Raw genomic sequence first — 13,272 nt, 5'->3', positions numbered from 1 at the left:
GTGAAAATTCACTGACCTGCATGCACACACACAACACACTCTCATGCACACAGAACAACATACATACATGCACACAGAACACATACACACATACACATGCATGTACACAAACATATACACACATATATACACGCACACACAACACATATAGATACAAGCACATACACACACATGCACACATAAAACACATATACACACGTGGGCACACACACACACATACACTCACTCAGGAATGACCCTGTTAGCAGAAGTATCCGTTCAGACAAGTGACAGGAAGAATTTGGTGTGATTTTGCCGGAAGCCAGGGAAGCGGGCAAGGTGACCCCGGGCTGTCACTTCCCACATCAGGTCCTATCAGCTGTGCAAGGGCCATGAGCCAGCACTGATGCTCAATGGACCAGCACTCGTCACTCGGAGCACCTCCTACCTCAGGGGTTGCCTTGGGGAGGCAGGGCGCTCCTGAAGCCTAACTTCGGTCCCCTCTTCTGGGGGCAAACCACAGACCCTGCTCATGCTCAGAGGGCGAGGGGAGAAGAGGACGGGGTGCAGTGGGAAGGAAACCCAATAAACTCACCAATAAACAGTGAGTGAATGTCCCCTCAAAACTCAGGGACCTCGGCAAGACTTGTCCTTGGTCCTAACAATGACATTTTCAAAGGAATCATCATGGAGGGGGGAGGGGACTGGAAGGGTAGCTCAGTGGGCTGACCAGCTTTGCCGCGAGAGCCCCAGGTTTGATTTCCGACAGCCCCTGAGCACAGTCAAGAGTGACCCCCCCAGAGCACAGAGCCAGGAGTAGCCCTTGAACATTGCTGGATTTAGTTTAAAAGCCACAACCATGACCAAAAAAAAAAAAAGTGTGGCTAATGTCTTAAGACATACACATTAGCAGTCAAGTCCAGAGAGAAAATCTAACTTTTTCTTTCTGTAATTTGAATTCCCCTAACATATAGCTGTTGTCAAAATCCATTAAAGGATTTAATTTCTCTCATCATCGCTTAACTCCCCAAGCGGACCTTCAGACAGAGCAGAGGCGTCTCTGTGCCAAAGGTTTAGGGATCGTGGGATCTCTCTCTCTCTCTCTCTCTCTCTCTCTCTCTCTCTCCCTCCTCCTGAGTGGCTCTGGAGACTTGCATAGGGGAATCGCATAAATTCAAGTGCAAGGCAGGGCAAGAGAGGGATAAAATGAGAAGAATTGGGCATCCGGCTCACCTGGGGTTCAGCATTTACACAGCCACTTCCTGGCTGTGTAGCCTTGGGGAAGACACTGGGCCTCTCTGAGCAAGTTTCCTTAGGGGTTCTTGAGGTTGATGCCAGAATCCACAGGGTTATCGTGAGCACACAGTGGACTACTGAGTATAGAGAACCTTCAAGAAGGCCAGACACCCACTCGGTCCTCTATGCGGGGCAGCAGGAAAAACTGCACTGCTTGGAGCTGCAGAGAATGGGATGCTGGTGGCCACACCCCAAGGGCCACGTGCTGCTCGTGACATCATGGGCAGGGTCACTGTGCCCCAAACTTTCTCTCACAGCGGCCTCAGTGAACCCCTGTTCCAGTACATCCATACCCCCATTGGACCAGCACAGTTGGAGGGAATAAAAGGTTTCCATGCCAACAGGGATGTGATGGGTTTCCCCCACCCTCACCCCCACAGCAAACGGGAGAGGTGATCACGGAAGTTCCATCCTCCCAGGCGCCCCTCGGGAGCTGGAGCTGGCCTCCTCCTTGGTTGTCATGGCGACGGGGGCTGTCCTCCCCCTTCCTGCCACACGCCAGGGAGGGAGGGGGTTCGGCGTGGGAGGTGAGTGAGGGAGAGGGTGCCCTCCCTGCTCCGGAAAAGGAGCGATAGAGGGCTGGAGCGATAGCACAGCGGGTAGGGCGTTCGCCTTACAAGCGGCCAACATGGCCGACCCGAGTTCGATTCCTCCGCCCCTCTCGGAGAGCCCGGCAAGCTACCGAGAGTATTTGATATGCCAGACACAGTAACAACAAAGTCTCCAATGGAGACGTTACTGGGCCCGCTCGAGCAAATCGACGATCAACGGGAGGGCCTTTACCTTTACCTTACCCACTCTCAGGAAATCCAGAAAAACCCTCGGCAAAAACCCACACGCGCTGCCCCCCCCCCCCCCTTTGGGAACACAGGGACCCAAGTTTCTGTTAGGTCATTCTCTCCAGGACGGGAGAGTCTCAGAGCCCGCCCTGAGCCCAGCGTCCAGCGTTTTGTGGGGGATGCGGATAATCCCCATCCCGGCTCTCCCCTACTGGGGTATGATGCCCCATTGAGGGCCGGGATGTGGCTCCAGGGTTTGGCTCACAGGCTGCATGTGGGAGGCCCCGGCTTCCACCCCCAGCACCAAGACCGGCGCGCGATGCACCAGATCCCATTTCTCTTCTATTTTCTTTTCCATCTGAGATCTCATGAAGTCTGAGCAGGAGCCTGGGGAGGGCTGTGCCCCTTTCACAGGCCACGACCCTCTGTGCCACAACCTGAAGCCAGTGAAGGGATCTCTGCAAACACCCCCCCGATGCTCCCCCAGCACCATCCCCAAGAAAGCAAGCCTTCACTTGAGCTAGCTCTTGCATCTGCCCTGCTCATTCTTTCCCTCGGTCTCCTTGCTCTGTATGTGCTCTTCAAAGACACCTTCTGGGGATGGAGCGATAGCACAGCGGGTAGGGCATTTGCCTTGCACTTGGCCAACCCGGGTTTGGTTCCCAGGATCCCATATGGTCCCCTGAGCACCGTCAGGAGTGATTCCTGAGTGCAGAGCCAGGAGGAACCCCTGAGCACCAAAAAAAAAAGACACCTTCTAGGGCCAGAGTGATAGTACAGTATTTGCCTGCCTATGGGCAACCCAGGTTTGATTCCCGCTACCCCACATGATGCCCTGAGCCCTGCCAGGAGTGATCCCTGAGTGCAGAGCTTGAGCACTGCCTGGCCTGGACCCTAAACAAACAAACAAACAAACAAACAAACAAAAGTCATCTTCTAAGCCCAACATTTGCCCAATGTCCCGCTAGCATTGAGTTGAGGACGACACGCTTGCTGCCCAGCTCCGAGCCACCTCCTGCCATTTCCTCGCTGTTGCTGGTACCCTCAGGCTCCCATGAGCTACAGCCCTGGGTCAGCTTTGGTTTCCCCCTTTGCTCCACACGGGGTGGGTGGGGGGTGGGGAACCAAAGGACTGTAAGTGGGACCAGCAGGAAGTGTTGAGAGCGGCAAGGTGCAGGGGGCCGGGAGAGCTGGGGCTCTCAGACGGGCTGCTTGAAGGGCGCTGCAAGGGAGCCCACATCCCCCAGGACTCCATGCCTGCGTGGCAGCCTTGGCCACAGTGAGAACCTGCAATATTTCTTTCTTTTTTGGGGGGGGCACACCTGGCAATGCACAGGGGTTACTCCTGGCTCTGCACTCAGAAATTACTCCTGGCGGTGCTTGGGGGACCATATGGGATGCTGGGAATCGAACCCAGGTCGTCCGCGTGCAAGGAAAACACCCTCCCTGCTATGCTATCGCTCCAGTCCCCTTATCTGCAATATTTCTCCCCGCCCCCCATGCTCATCAACTCCCACTGGTGAGAACTTCCTTCCCAGGTAGCTCGATGCAGGCACACAGACCTACCGTTCCCGGGCCCTCGGCTCAGCCTGCTGGGATCTGACTCAACGTCAGCCCCCAGCCAAGCATGGATGGTGCAGTGTCCCTCGTTCCCGGCACAGCAGGCTGGCGTGCCTTGGCACGAGAGCCAAAACGGACCAGAATGCCAGTCAGCAGGCCGTGAGGGACGAGAGGGGCCGTGCTCCCCACCTGTCCCCGTGACAGGGAGATACGGTGATGGGCCGGATACGCAGACTCCGCAAGCTCCTGCGCACAGACACAGACACCGCCCTCCGTGCCTTTCCCGCCTCCTGGAGGCATGTGCGAGGTGGCCACCGGGAATATTCCGGGACCATTTCGTCCGCGCAGCCTTGGCCTCCCATTCCCACTCCGGTCTCAGGTCCCAGCCCTGCAGGGCATGGGGGTCCCCCGCTTCCTTCCCAGCCAGTAGCTGGAGGCTCGGCCTGCCTCGTAGTCGAGCTCCTGGGCTCTCACGCCAGGCAGTGACTCTGGACTTGTAAGGCCGGGGATAGAAATGTAAGGGCCACCTGGGCTAATAGTCATTAAGTGGTAGGAAAGAGTTAACCAGAAAACTGTAAAAGCCGTGAAAGCTACAGTTGCAAAATCTGGCTCGAAAGAGTTATAATGTAGCTCCCACCTACACCCTGCTATGACCTTGTGGTTGGGCCAGATTTGGGGACATGTGCTCAGATGTTCAGAAGTTACTCTTGTGCAAGTGTCGTGCTGCTCTTGGTAAAGCTGCAGATTGCTGTACTGTAAGACTCCTTTGTTTATTCTTGGTTATAAAAACCCACTGTACTTTGGTTCGGGGCTCTCTGCCTCTGTCCTGTTTTCCGGACATGTAGTGAGCCCCAGCATGCTTGGGCAATAAACCCTGTGCGTGTTGCATGAGAAAGTCTCTTGGAGTCTTCCTTCACGGGCGGTGAGCGTCTCGACCCTAACAGACTGACCTCCCTGGTATAGCCGGCACCCCACAGACACCCCTTTTCCACTCCCTGCCACAGGGTGCAATGGGACCACGGTGCTGGCACATCTGGAGAGGAAACTGTGCAAGTCAAGAGAGCGTGCAGCGGGCTCGGTCCTCAGTTGCAGCACACAGACAAGCCCTGGGCCCCCCAACCTTGGGGTTTTGCCCCGGTTCCCATTTTCATGACAGTGACACTGGCTTAAACACTGCGGGGTTCCCGCGCACTGGCCTTCCTCATGCTCTGCTCGGCTCAAAGCCCCGTGCCGCCCTCGCCAGTAGTAGCCCCGGTCACCCCGATTCACCCCCTCTCTGCTGTCCTCCCCTTTGGGACTCTGCCCCAGTATGTTCCTTCCTCTGTCTCCAAGGTAGGAGAGAGACCACTGCACTGCCCTACCTCTGACTTCTTCCACACAATGTAACCACCCGACCAGGATACAGTTTTCCATCTCTCAGTCCTTGGACCTGCTGCTGCCCTGGACCCCTCCTGCGCCTCCCCCACACACAGGGTTAGCAAGGCGGAAATCCACAGGGCCACATTGTTGCAAACCCAGGGTTTCTCTGTTTTAATCAGCCACCAGCTGCCATCCTTGCCACCTGGTTGAATTCTGGCCCCCTCCTGTCCCATCCATCATGTATATCCTGCCCCCCTGCCCCCCAGCCTGATGGACAGTGGACCAAGACCTCCAAGTCCCCCGAATCAAGGGTGTTTGGAATCAGCATGTCACGGAATAGAGAAGGGACCCCCCCTTAGTCCCTCCCTCCTTTCTCGGCTGTGGCATGACCTCTGGGGTCACAGGGCGAGAGAGGGATTTTCTCAACGCAGAGGTGATGTTTTCTGGGGCTGAGCCTACTTGGTGCCAGGGAGCTCAAACAGCTAAGCTTGAAACTCTCCTGAGTGTCCCCAGGCCCAGAGCTAAGGACAGAGGAACCTGTTTTCTTCTTCTTCATATGTGTGTGTGTGTGTGTGTGTGTGTGTGTGTGTGTATATATATATATATATATATATATATATATATATATAATTTTTATTAGTAAACACCATGAGGTAAAGTTGTAGACTTGCACATTTTTGTGCTTGGGTTTCAATTATACAATGATCAAATACCCATCCCTCCACCAGTGCCCATTTCCCGCCACCACGGATCCCAGTATCCCTCCACCCCCCATCCCCCCATCCCACCCTGCCTCTGTGTCAGGGCACTCCCTTTTGTTCTCTCTCTCCTTTTGGGTGTTGTGGTTTGCAAAAGAGGCATTGAGTGGCAATCATGTTTGGTCTAGAGTCTACTTTCAGCATGCTTCTCCCATCCTGGGAGGATCCTCCCAACACCCTTTATTTGGTGCTCCCTTCTCTATCTGAGCTGCCTTCGAGGAACCTGTTTTTGAGGAACCTGTTTTCGCCTTTCATGGTCTCTCACCTAGCAGCCCCAGGCAAGTAACAGATGTTGGAAAATTTTCATGGGGATCTTCGCTGCTACAGACATGACCCTTGGCCCTCTGACTCTTACCGTCCCCTAACTCAGAGCTTCCCACTTGAACGACCTGGCACCACCCCCTTTACAGAAAGAAAGTACCACTCAGCAGCCCTCGGGAAACCCACCGTCGAGAGCGAAAAATAGGAAGGGAGCCCCAACTGCACCAGAGGCTACTACGGGCTGTTCCAGTGTCCCACGGCAGGTGGTATCGCCCGCTTGGGAAATGCTGCCTTAAACACAAGTGACCACTGTCCTTTGATGATTCCCCCCACCTCGAAAATCCCTGGGCATGTCCCTTAAGTGTCATGGGTCCAGGAGCTGTGGCGGTGGGTCTGGGTGGGCGTGGCCATGGGTGGAGTGGGCGTGACCATGGGCGGAGTGGGTGTGGCCCTGGAGAGTGTGGGCGTGGCCTTAGGACCCACCCATACCCAGGAGCCTAAGAGGGGAGAGCGAGGGGTGTCCCCGGCTGGAAGTGAACCCAGCGCTCCCTCTCACTGGAAAGGAAGCTGTGAGTCATCAGCCACCACCAACACACTAATTCACAACCTCTGGTCTCAGAGGAGATCATTACCCCTAATTATTATTATTAAGCATAATGACTAATTAGCAAAAATAGCTATCATTACTGAGTGCCAACTTATGCCTGGTACTTAATACATATTATTTCTCTTTTTCCATTTTATGCTTCTGGGCTTCAATTTTTTTTCTAATTATAAAGTCAATATATGTTTATAGAAAAAAAAATTCAGATACCAGAAAAATAAAAAGGAACAAATCTTGCCCCTTCGTTTCATTACCCATAAGGAGCTACTGCTGGCACACTGGGGTTTCCTTTCCCGGATTTTCTCTCTGTCCGGCTGCTTCTATGTTCCTCGTATGTGTATGTGTGTGTGAGGTACGGCTGTCATATATGAAATGGAACACAGGCGTAATCACTTCTTACAGAAAATCACTTTTCTTAGAGTAATCTTCTGAGTTGTGTCCTACAGTCATCACCTTTTAGATGAAGACACAGAGAGGGCAAGCAGTTTGTCCAAAGACACAACCAATAATTGCGGCACAGGGATTTATGGGGTCTTTTTGTGTCAACTTCTGTCTTGGGGCCTTGGGAGATGGCTCTGAGGACCGAAGCTCAGGTAGTGCCTGTGGCAGCCTGGCAGGCACCACGTGGCCCCCAACACAGCCAGGTGTGTCCCCAAACAAAATAAAACCACACAAAAGCAAACTCAGTCTTTCCCCCCACTTTGGCTAGGCTGAGCTCCACCCATTACGGGGGCATTGGAGACAACCACACCAACTTGTCTAGTTCCTGCTACCCCATCCCCCACACTGGCTGGCTGGCGTCTAAGAGTGACTACAGGTATAGAGGAGATGCAGGTTACTCCGACGATGTCCAGAGTAACTCAACTACTCAACTGACCAGTACCTGACTATGGGAAACTTTGAAAACTGGATCTTCGATGAAGGCATTCTGTCAGAAACTGGAGGGAATCTGAGGGTGCTGTCCATATAGATATCCGGAAGGCTGAAATCAGAAAGCATAATGAACCGTTTTCTCATCTTGCCATTTTGCATGCGTCAGATATAAAGTTAAATGTCTACAGGATAATGCGAGTCTGCCATCAAAACCCCAGGTAGGGGCACCACTGACACAAGGAGGGAGAAACACTGAGGACCCGGTGCCATGCACCTGTCCTTGGCTGGTTTCCTTAACAGTCATATGGATGAAGCATCTTTAACTGGCACCAAGCTGATTAAACATGTGACACCTCCAAAGTGCTGAACACTGGACACAGAAGACAAAGACAACCTTTTAGGGTGTCCTGCCTGCAAGGCGCTTCTACCCTGAGCTGGGAGACAGCTCAATGCACACATCTGCGGGCTGGAGGAGGTGCTCACACACAGCTACAGAAACTTGTTTTGTTCTAGACATTCCAAGGTCAGACTCTTTAAATCCGATGGGAGAATGCGAGGTGAAAGAGAAAGCTGGGGATGGGGAGGAGGGGGGCGCCCAGGGCAGGCGCCAACTGATATAAGCTCTTACAAATGTCCCGTGCTCATTGAAATAAAAAAGACCAGAGCTAGCTAAAAATATATCTGATGTATCTCCCACATAAGCACAACTGGCTGCTGCGTGAGCCTCCTCATACATTTTTCATGCTCTTCTTCCCATGCAGTGCGCACCGCCACGTCCGGACGGTGTTTGCTTTGCCGCGGCTGGTTCCCCGGGAACCTTGTCCTGTGTGGATGTGTGCGGATATGAGCCTGGCCTCCGTCTAAAGGCGCTGCTGGCTCTTGGTGAATAAGTCGGAGCTGAACCCTGCCAAGACCACAGGATGCTCTCAGGGGGATCCGGGCTAGCTCACGTGGGTTTCGGTTCCGTGCTTCCAACCCCAGGCCACAAACCCCAGCCCATCTCCTGCACCCAGATAACGCGACTCCTCTTGACAGAACTGGGAGCCCGGTTCCAAAGCCTGGACTGCCCCTTCTAGTCCTGCCACCTCCACGGTTTCGTAGCCCACCTGTTGGGGGCTAACACTCTCCCCTCCCTGTCCCCCTTCTCTTGCTGGGCCTGCTCTGCTGCACACTTCCCCGTGGGGATGCAGGAACAGAAATGGTGGAGACCTGCAGAAGTCAGGGGTGGAGTAACTGCAAGGGTCACTGCAGGGGCCAGGGCTGAGGGAGGGGGAAGCTGTCTCTGGCAGAGACAGCGACGGAGTTAGAGTCAAGTCCAGCTTTGCCTCTTAGGCTCTGTGTGCCTGGATAAGTCACTTCACTTCCCTGATCCTCTCTCTGCTTCCCACTAAAATGAGGATTACCTCCCCCCCCACCTTGCATGAGGGTTGTGAAGATTAAGGGATAGTTTATAAGAGTCTATGTAGAATTTATACAAAATATGATCTTGCAGAAATACATATTCTAATCCACGTTCTTTTTAACAAAATGGTTGAAATCACTCATGTCAGCTGGAGAGATAGTACGGTGCTGAGAGGCTGGCCCTGCATATGGCTGGCCCAGGTTTGATTCCTGGAACCACATAGGGTCCCCTGAGCACTAAGAGCAGTGATCCCTGTGCTGGGGGTGGCTCAAAAATTTTTTAAAAATCAAAAAGAAAACACTCATTTCATAACACAAGCATGTGCATGTGAGACACACACACACGCATGCACATATGAACACACATGCGCACACCACACACATGTGCACACACATGCAGGTGCACACATGCATACACATGCCCACACACACGTGCACACATGAGCACACAGACACACACGTGTGCGCACACACACACATGCCCACACACACGCACACACACGTGCACACATGAGCACACAGACACACACGTGCGCGCACATACACACACACATACACACACCACACACGCACGCACCCTTGGCAATAAAGCGGGGTTGCATTAAGGTGCCAGGAAGCAGACTCTCTGGGCTTGTACACTTCAGCCCAGGTAGGCAGCGTGTGCGTCCACACTCCATAAATCTGTGTGTAGAAAATACCCCAGTGTCATTGACAGGATCAGGTCAAGGCGAAGTATTTAAAGAAAACACGGAGGGCCATTTCCATCCTCAGCTTGGGCAGGGAATGCTGCCTGCGCGGGTCTTGGGCAGCCAAGTGTCTGCAGGGCTTCCTAGCACAGCTCTGCTGGGGGATACCAAATACCGCCATGGGGGTGGGGCTCACATGCTGAGTCTGAAAACGATTTGCAAATTGCTTGAGTTCCCACATCCACAGCCCAAGCGCTCTGGAAAATCGCCTTTTCTCTTTGGAGACTGTTCTAGCCACCAACCCATATTCCCACGTTTAAATAATGCCTAGTGAAGGGCCGCTAGGCCTTTTCACACCACAAATTTAGTATCAGCTCCTCTGGCAGCCCTGCCTGGGTGCAGCCCCCCCCCCCCCCCCCCCCCCAGGACTGGAGGCTCGGCGGGCGCCTTCACGTCCAAGCCTTGAGTCTGGCAGAGTGGCAAGGGGACCCTGGTGGGGCAGGGGGTGGGCTGGGCAAGTTCTGTCTGGAGGGGCTTCCCCAGGCACCTCAGAGTGCAGTGGCTCCCGGAGGGGATGAGATCCCAGCTGCTGGGCCTCTGTCCACTGAGGCAGCTTTGCTCTGGGCCAGCCCTGAGCCCCGCCCTGCACTGCAGTCCGGGTAGGGTCGGGGTGGGGGATCTCCACTCTCCTGGGTGCTCTCTGGGTCCAGTTGTCCTTGCTTTTTTTTTTGGGGGGGGGAGGGTCACACCCGGCAATGCACAGGGGTTACTCCTGGCTCTGCACTCAAGACTTACTCCTGGCGGTGCTCAGGGGACCCTATGGGATGCTGGATATCAAACCCGGGTTGGCCGCATGCAAGGTAAACGCCCTACCCGCTGTGCTATCTCTCCAGCCCCTGGGTCCAGTTGTCCTTGAACGCTTGAGATCAGAGGGTCACTGGGTGCCGGTGTGGACCAGCTCAGGTTCCACCGAGCCCAGTTAGGTGGCTGTGCTCGTTGGCTTCAAAAGCCCAGCTAACTCTATCACTGTTCCTGTAGCGTTGGTTCAGGACCATCAGGCTGATGAGACAGCAACAGAGTCAGAGACCACCATGCCCCCAGCATGCATGGATGACAGGGCTTGGGGCCCACCCGGTGTCAGGAAGCTACCAAGCTGCATTCCACACCTCCCCACATGGACCCCCAACAGATAATGGAAAGCTGCACCCAAAGGCACACGGGTCCGCTGACCTCTGTTCCCTTCCCCCACCCCCCAAGTCAACTTAAAATCCTGCTCAGCTTCCCCAGGGCTCGGCTCTACCCCAGCCACCTCAGAGGTTGCAGGGTCCGCCCGGGAGGGAAATAAACTTCTATTCCTTCACTTTCGCTTTGCCGCCTCTGACCCTCTGTCTGTGCAGGGAAAGGCACTTATGCCACAGAAGGTGCTGGCCTGGGGGATACTTCCGACCTGGCGGTCCACGCTGTGGGTGCTCTTGCTCATATGGCTGCTGTTTTTTTATTTTGCTTTTTTTTGGGGGGGGGGTCATACCCAGCGATGCTCAGGGGTTACTCCTGGCTCTGCACCCAGGAATCACTTCTGCCATTGCTCGTGGGAACATGTGGGATGCTGGGAATCGAACCTGGGTTGGCCGCGTGCAAGGCAAATGCCCTACCTGCTGTTCCATATCACTCCAGCCCCACCTACAGCTGCTTTTAATGCTGCACCGTCACATCTCTTTGGAGAAGATGGACACCCATAGAAATGGGTTATTAGAACAAAACAAAACTCTGGGGCAGGAGAGACAGCCCAGCCAGTAAGGCGCTTGCTTTGCATGCAGCTGGCCCTGCGTTCAATCCCCAGCACCCTCTAGGGCCCCCTGAGCAGGCCAGGAGTGATTCCTGAGTGCAGAGCCAGGCATATGCCCCTCTCCCCTCAAAAAAACAAACAAACACACAAACAAATGAAATAGAGAACAAAACTCTCTGACACAATCTCACTTTTTGGAATTCCCCCCCACCCCACTTTGAGTACATTTTTGTTTGGTTTTGGTGTGGGGGCTGTCTCGGGCCTTACTCCTGGCCCTGTGCTTAGGGATCCCATCTCATGGTGCTTGGGGGACCACATGGGGTACCGGGGATGGAACCAGGGTCAGCCGAGTGCAGGACAAGTGCCTTAACCCCTGTACTATCTCTCGGGCACAAGGAAATTCTCACTTTAACAATATAGTAAATTCCACTCAATTCTCCTATAGAAATACAATCACATGACTGCAATCATACCACACATACAATCCGCGAACTCTTTTTGCGTTTGGCATTTTGTTCTAAGCAATCTGCCACATCACCACAATTCTGAACAGGTCTCTTTAATGACGGCTTTTCAAGCTCAAGGGTCATTAGGTGGCTTCTGGGTTTTCACTACTAGGGTGAAATTACTTGCACACTCCTCCTCCCGACTTGGGACTCACTCTGAAGGCCCTCCAAGTGAGATTCCCGAATCAACAGGTAGTCACACTCCCGAGGTCCTCACTGTAGAGCCTGGCATGCACCCATGACCTCGTACGCTGCGAAGAGACACATCCCTGGTGACGAATCCCAAGCTTTATCAAATCTATCATCTTTTGTTTGCCATGACATTAAGGGCTGAACACTAATAAAATCGGGCGACATGTTTTTCGATGACATTCAACAACAAACACGGGTCTAAAAATATTTCGCCCAGGAGTACGTGAAGCCGAGAGATGAAGCCATATTTTTAAGTGACCCGTAGGCACTTGGCTAAGAATAGACAAACACGCATTGAGATTTGTATCCCTAATTACTTTTTTGACTCTCCCCTGAGCCTCGCATCTGAGTCAGCTCCCCGAGAGGCTGGGAAGTGGCGAGCTCTGGCTCGGAGTTCTGGCGCAGACCGTGAACGTGGGGTGTCAGCGACCCGGAACCCATTTATGTGAGTCATTTAAAAAATAGATCTGTCTCCTCCGCAAACCCTCCTGGGGCTCCTCCGGGCAGCATTCATCTCTCCTGGTCTGCGTCCCCTCGCTGAGCACTTCTTTGGTCTTCATTGTCTGCGAGTTACTTGTCCCAGTTGACCATGAGGCTGGGAGCGGCCCCAAGGCAAAGCCAAGGCTGTGGTTTCTTTCCGTGGTGGGGGAGGGGAGCTCAGTGGGTTCACGTCAGTGGGATGAGGATGGACCTTTCCTTTGCTGGCCAGTTGATGTGCAGTGCCCTGCGAAGCCCCTGGTGGACGGGACACGTCCAAGAGGGGTACCAGGAATGGCCACCCCGCATCTGAGCACACAGTAACAGTCAGAAGAGACCAGAGCAATAGCACAGCACGTAGGGCATTTGCCTTATGTGCGGCCAACCCGGGTTCGATTCCCAGCATCCCGTATGCTACCCCAAGCACCGCCAGGAGTGACTCCTGACTGCAGAGCCAGGAGTAACCCCTGAGCATCGCTGGGTGTGACCCAAAAAGCAAAAAGAAAAAAAAAAGACCATTTCTTCGAAGGTGCCAGTGGTTCCAGAATGAAGAGAAATTCGTTCATTCTTTCAGGTGCGGGAAGACGGGTGATAGCATGGTGCTAGGGGGAGGGATCCAGAGAAGCACAGAAGGTGCTTTCTTCAGGAGAATTAGTCCTCGCTTTATTAAGTTCAAGGATGAAAGCCCTCAGAAGAATATTCTCTTGAATATTAATTTTTTCTTAGAAAAAAAATAAAGCAAAATCAACGGTCTC

General features: G+C 53.6%; 1 protein-coding gene across 1 annotated transcript in view; it reads right to left on the bottom strand.

The window, feature by feature from the left end:
* Nucleotides 1-13,272, bottom strand: part of TTLL11 (tubulin tyrosine ligase like 11) — a 203,158-nt gene that overhangs the window by 42,330 nt on the left and 147,556 nt on the right. Inside the window, exon 7 of the mRNA XM_056138582.1 lies at nt 7,480-7,578. Coding sequence (XP_055994557.1) covers nt 7,480-7,578 — 99 coding nt within the window. The remainder of the gene's footprint in view (nt 1-7,479; nt 7,579-13,272) is intronic.

Source organism: Sorex fumeus, unplaced genomic scaffold (genome assembly GCF_029834395.1).
Source record: "Sorex fumeus unplaced genomic scaffold, SorFum_2.1 ptg000129l, whole genome shotgun sequence".
Taxonomy (NCBI): domain Eukaryota; kingdom Metazoa; phylum Chordata; class Mammalia; order Eulipotyphla; family Soricidae; genus Sorex; species Sorex fumeus.
Note: the sequence above shows the minus strand (reverse complement) of the source record. Positions and strands in the feature narration are given on the sequence as shown.